Source organism: Poecilia latipinna, unplaced genomic scaffold, assembly GCF_001443285.1.
Source record: "Poecilia latipinna isolate Pla-1442-1.1 unplaced genomic scaffold, P_latipinna-1.0 Scaffold1453, whole genome shotgun sequence".
Taxonomy (NCBI): domain Eukaryota; kingdom Metazoa; phylum Chordata; class Actinopteri; order Cyprinodontiformes; family Poeciliidae; genus Poecilia; species Poecilia latipinna.
In genome coordinates, this window is record NW_015114069.1 from 139,660 (window position 1) to 145,531 (window position 5,872).

A 5,872-nucleotide genomic window follows, 5' to 3' on the forward strand; every position below is an offset into this window, starting at 1 on the left:
AGATAAATGTGATTAGGTCTCTGTGTGTGTAAAGAACGAGCAACGTCACATATAAATGCAACTTGTTTACCAGTGAAGCGTGGATTTACAAGTTTCACTTTCTGTTTTCTCTCCTTCAGAGCACTCAGGCTCTGAGGTGCAGACAAACTCAGTCTAACAGCCGAACACAAAGTTTTCAAGACGGACATTTTGATTGAGGGTAAGTGCTCATTCTGTGCCAACTGTAAGTGAAAGAAAGATTATTTACTTTATTTCAAATGGGATTAAATTCTTTGTCAAATGTACAAATTTTGAAGAGGACGAGGCAAAAACGTTTATTTGACTAGAAGATGAGAAGTTTGATTTTCACAATCTTCACAAGTTAGTAAATATGGGAAAGCAGCTGCTCCCCTTAGGTTACAGTTGGAGGGACAGAATTCAAAGTTTAAAATGTGGCCTAACTTTATCTGGTCACATCACAAATAGCTAGAAAGATGGCAAGGAAAGTGAAAACTGTTCCAGAATTCACTGGTAGAGAAGGGAATTTTAAATGTAAAACAATATAGGACTTCTTCTGGCAAAGTGGCAGTGGGGCAGACCGGAGAGGATGCAGATACACCAAATGCAACAGCTGCACTCCAGCAGATTACAAAGTGAAACTGCAAAACAAATTTCGTTGAAACAAGTCTTTCTCAAACTGTGGCCCACAGATCATTGGTGGTCAATAGGCGGCCCGTAGTGGTCCGCAAGGTACTGTAAAGTGAGCTCAAAGAGTGATGTATACAGTTAGCCTACAAAAGGAAAAAAATAAAAAATAGCTTTTTGACCAGCACCTGTATGTTATTTGTCTGTGACAAACTGCTGCCAAATTCAAACCCAGGACTTTTTTCCTGCAAGGCAACAATGCTACCAACTGCGCATACTTGACATATTTAACATAAATGTTAAATATGTCAAGGTCAAACGTTCTTTTTAAAGAAACACAGAATGATTAAAGAGTTTTAGGACTGGACCAAGCGTCTACTTTTTGGAAATGAAAGCATGGTCATCCTAGCTCCTGGTCAGATGAGGACTGATTCTTCAACCTTCAGTGGGCTGCTGAATTATAGTAACAGTGATGGTACTGCTGCTGTCAGTAATGGTAACGGTGTGGTATCAATGGAAAAAGTAATTGGTTAGATTACAGAACAACCTCTGTAATCTCTCTTAAATAAATAGCAGAACTATTTATTTAACGCAGTTAATTCTCATCACTGAAAATGATCAAAACACAAAATAGTTGTTTTAATGTGATGTTTTCATCTTCCAGGTCCCAACATGAGAAGAATTGTGATCCTCGGAAAAACTGGATCTGGGAAAAGCAGTGTTGCAAACACTATATTTGAAGAGGACAAGTTCACCGTCTGCCATGGTTCTGTCTCTGCTGAAAGTCCATGTGAAGCAAAAACTAAATCACTAAATGGAAAAGAAATCACTCTGATTGATACTCCCGGGTTATTTGATACAAACAAACCTGAAGAAGCTCTGAAGCCTGAAATAGTGAAGTGCATCACAGAGTGTTCACCTGGGCCGCACGCTTTCCTCATTGTGCTACAACTAGGAAGATTTACAGAGCAGGAAAACGACATTGTTAACAAAATAACCCAATATTTCTCTGAAGAAGTGTTTAGATTTGCAACAGTCGTCTTTACTCATGGTGATGACCTCCGAGAAGGGCAGAAAATCACAGAGTATTTGAGCCCAAATGTACTTTTGGATGAATTAGTAAAAAAATGTGGTGGTCGATGCCATGTGATAGATAATAAGTACTGGAAAAATCCCTCAGGTGACCCCTACAGGAGCAACGCTTATCAGGTGAAAGAGATACTGAAATCAGTTGAAGAGATAGTGAAGGCAAACAATGGAAACTGCTACACCAACGAGATGCTGCAAGTAGTAGAGAAACTAAAGCAACAGGAAAAGCAGCGTATTGCACAGTCCTCCAGAAACCTTTCGGAGAGAGAAATTGATGAGAAAGCTAAAAGCAGAGTGTGTGATATTTTAGCACGTATTGCAGCAGGTATTACAGCAGGTGTACTGCTGGGAGCACTTTTTGGTGTAGTTGCCGCTATTGGAGCAGTTATTCCTGGCATAAAAATAGCAGCTGACTTAAAAAAAGCTGTAGCCTTTCTAGGAATAACAGCTGGACCTGCAGCAGAAGCAACAATAGGTGCAGCAGCTGGAACTGCAGCAGAAGCAACAACAGGTGCAACAGCTGGAACTGCTAGCATCACAGCAGGATCAGTACTACTGGGTACATTTGCAGCTGCTGGAGCAGCATTTGGTGCATATAAAGGATATCAGGCAGCAGAGGAAGCAGAAACACCATGGGAAGCAGCAAAGAAGACGGCAGAAGCTTTGTGGTCTTCAGGAAAGCATGCCAAAAATAAAGTTGAAGAATTTAGCACCAAGTGTCAAAAACTTGGATAGAAAATTTATTAGATTACACTGTGGTCAAATGTAAATGATATGTTCTTGAACAGTTCTCTATCCAAAATGCATTACTCTACTTTCAGTCATTCATACACTCACTGATGGTGGCAAGCTACTGGATAGGATGGTAGCCACAGCACACAAACACTTGAGGCTGGAATGCATCAGTGCCAAAGGGTCCTCTGACCATCACCAGGACACAGGGGGTCCTGAACCAACAACCCACTGATTGAGTGACAAACTCCTGTCACCACCATCGTTCCAATAAACTAGTCCAACACAAGATAAAAAGGAAAAATTATAATGTTCAAAAACGTATTATTTCCAGAAATATTGCTTTTTTAAAAGTTGCAGTGTTCACTGAAAATATTCAACCTTCCAGAGGTTATTAACTTTTTCTATTTCTTCATCATAATATATGTCATGTGTGTCTCAATTGTTATTTAGATCAGTCTGATTACATTGTATTTGACTTAAAATGATCCTTTGTACAATCTAATTGTAAAAAGAAAAACCTTTGTATTCTTAACTTCTGTATTTTAGTCCTTCAGCAGCATCAATAACCACCTATCAATGCATGTCAAATCAAATACCTACCAAAAACGTACTCATCATTGATTACACTTTATAGAAGCTGCAATTCTGTTCAAATTAGTAATAAAAGACCAGTGATTTCTGTCCAGATTGATTTGTCTCTAGTCACATCCTAAAAAAGAAATAACATTTTGATTGCATATTTTATTGAGGGTCAGCCATTTTATAAAGAGGAAGGAACATTCTTTTTATTTTATTTTTTATTTGTCTTAACTTTTTTCTGATTGGAAAAAAGGGGGAGTTGTTATTCATTAATAAATGATACTCATCTTCCATAATAAAACTTGGAATTTCAAGTTCCTTTGAGTCTTTTTTTTTAACAATGTTCCAATTTTGTTAAATGTAAACAATAAACAATGTGTTGTTTTGGAAATCAAACACCACACTGCACTCATTGCAAATAAAGCACAGTAGTTTTTAATTTTTATGTGATGGTAAAATAATTGGTTGTCAGTCCAATTCCCTGGTGAAAAATAAATACACTAAGCATGTAAAATTTTAGCATAGTTGAAGCCAGACTAATCATCTGCATACCTGAAGTGTGATATTTTGGAACAACTAATTTTGTGCTTAGTGTTTGTTAATAGTAATTAAATTGTATTAAAGCACAATCTAAAGTGTACTCTCACGTACTTACTTTTTGGAACAACTATAGTTTTGCTTACTGTACATTAAGTATATTGATTTTGATGAACTGTAAACGTGCTTGATTAGTATATCTTAAGTAGAATATATTAAGAATGTCTAAGTATATAAGCATTACATATTTTATATATTACTAGTTTGATTACAGTATGCTGCAATTACACTTTTGGTTCATTATAATTGCTAATGAAGTACACTTTTTAATGTCTATTATTATTCTGCTTTGCCACTTTCTGCATTAATGCTTCATACACACTGCAGTACTGCAAACACATCAGGTTACCAGAACACAGAAGGGTCATTTACAACACACTTTACTGGAGAAACTAATTATATTGTTCTTTCAATATTTGACCATTTTTCAAGAGTACATTGCCAATATACCATCGCAGAATTGCACAAATTCTCAATACATTCAGAGTTTACAGCTTATGAAAATTAGCACAATAAAACAACAGGTACACTTTAGAGCCCTAGTAAAAAAAAAGGTATACTTTAGTACATTTCAAGCATACTTACATTTGTGAAAGTACATTTTAAGTATACTAATTATTAAGTGTACTACCTATAAATATATATGAAGTATACTAAAAGTATGCTTGGACCAACTTCAACATTATAACTTTAAACACACGTAAATATAATTGTACCAAAATACACTTTTAAGAAATATATTAAATAAAAGTATACTGTAAGTGAACAAAATATGTATTTGCCCAAGAGTAAATATACACTTGCTCAGGTATATATTTAAAAGATTTTTAAAATATCTGTCAAAGATATTTTGTGTATATTTTAAAATATATGCTCAAAATAGATTTTTTTTTAAATTCACTTAACGCTACTTAAAATTATTAATTTCAGTATATTTTAAATTACATCTCAGTGTATATGTTAGACTAATAAATTATGCCTTTTTAGGTGTCTTAATAATCGTTTACTTTTTTTTTTTTCAAATGGCAAAGAATAAAAAAATGATAATCCTGATGTAATGTTGTTTAACAAAGTACCCAATCCATTTTCAGATGTTTGACGTAAGCCAGTGTTTCTCAACCCTGGTCCTCAGCGCCCCCCTGCTCTGCATGTTTTAGATGTGCCTCTATTCCAGAACAGCTGATTCAAATGATTGCATGACAATCAGGTACTGCAGAAGCCTGTTAATCACCCAGAGATACAATTCAGGTGTGTGGCAGAAGGGAAACACCTAAAACATGCAGGACAGGGGGGCGGTGAGGACCAGGGTAGAGAAACACTGTGGTAAACAGTAATCAATAGACGGCAGACAAGAGACAACTAGACAAGTACCTGACAGAGAACAAGAAACACAGGTGAATATAAATACACAAGGGATCTAGACACAGCTGGGATCAATCAAGGGTAGGCAGGACCACACCGAAACTCAACTGACAGAATCCTAAATAAACACACAGGAAAACTCTACTTCTTACACAATGTCTGCAAGTTTACACTAAAAAATGAATTTTCCTTTAAAAACATAATCTCAAACACTCAAAAAACTTCAAAGCTTACTTCAGTTCATTTTCAACTAGTAAAACATCTGGGTGTGCCGAAAGTGTGTTATCATCTGAAGGAACCACACTTGAACATTTAAGCCAAGATTTGTTTGGAATAACTACAGAACATGACCAAAGAGGAACACCATAGCAGTGAAACAGAGAAGTAAAGTTTTGGAATGGAGCAGTCAGACGTCAGAACTAATTCAGGAAAAACCACGAAGAAGCTTCTGCATGTACTTATAATTTGATAGATTTAGTGAGCATTTGCAAAATTGTGCATCAATATTTTCAAGACAACATGTGAAATGCAGACCGACTGCTACCAAAGAAAAGCTGAACGCTGGAATTGAGTCTGAAATCGCTCTGTTTCTCACCAACACTGTCACAAAGCTTTGACTTCATTGACGTCTCTGTCCTATAATATATAGAGTTTATATTATAGGATAACCTGTGTGAATCCTGAGTAGCTGAAATTAATATAACTACAGCTTAGTCTAACATCAATAATTACATAATACATTTGAAGTGGAATTATAAAGTATCATAAAAAGAAAACTATTAAGTCCACCTAAATATTTCAGTTGCTACTTTTACTTCTTAATCACTCTTTAGTTGTAAAAATAGATCCAAATGTACCTGTAGATGTTCTAGTATCCACCAGGGGG

General features: G+C 35.7%; 2 protein-coding genes across 2 annotated transcripts in view; both read left to right on the forward strand.

Annotated features, from left to right (window-relative positions):
* Positions 1–111: 111 nt before the first annotated feature.
* The window catches only part of LOC106962720 (uncharacterized), a 15,513-nt gene continuing 9,752 nt past the window's right edge, over positions 112–5,872 (forward strand). The window contains exon 1 of the mRNA XM_015057290.1: positions 112–199. The gene's annotated coding sequence lies outside the window, so the exon portion shown is untranslated. The remainder of the gene's footprint in view (positions 200–5,872) is intronic.
* Positions 1,021–3,341, forward strand: LOC106962719 (GTPase IMAP family member 5-like). Its single transcript, XM_015057289.1, has 2 exons — positions 1,021–1,120; positions 1,289–3,341. The coding sequence occupies exons 1-2, from the start codon at positions 1,021–1,023 to the stop codon at positions 2,446–2,448; spliced, it is 1,260 nt and encodes a 419-aa protein (XP_014912775.1). The 3' UTR covers positions 2,449–3,341.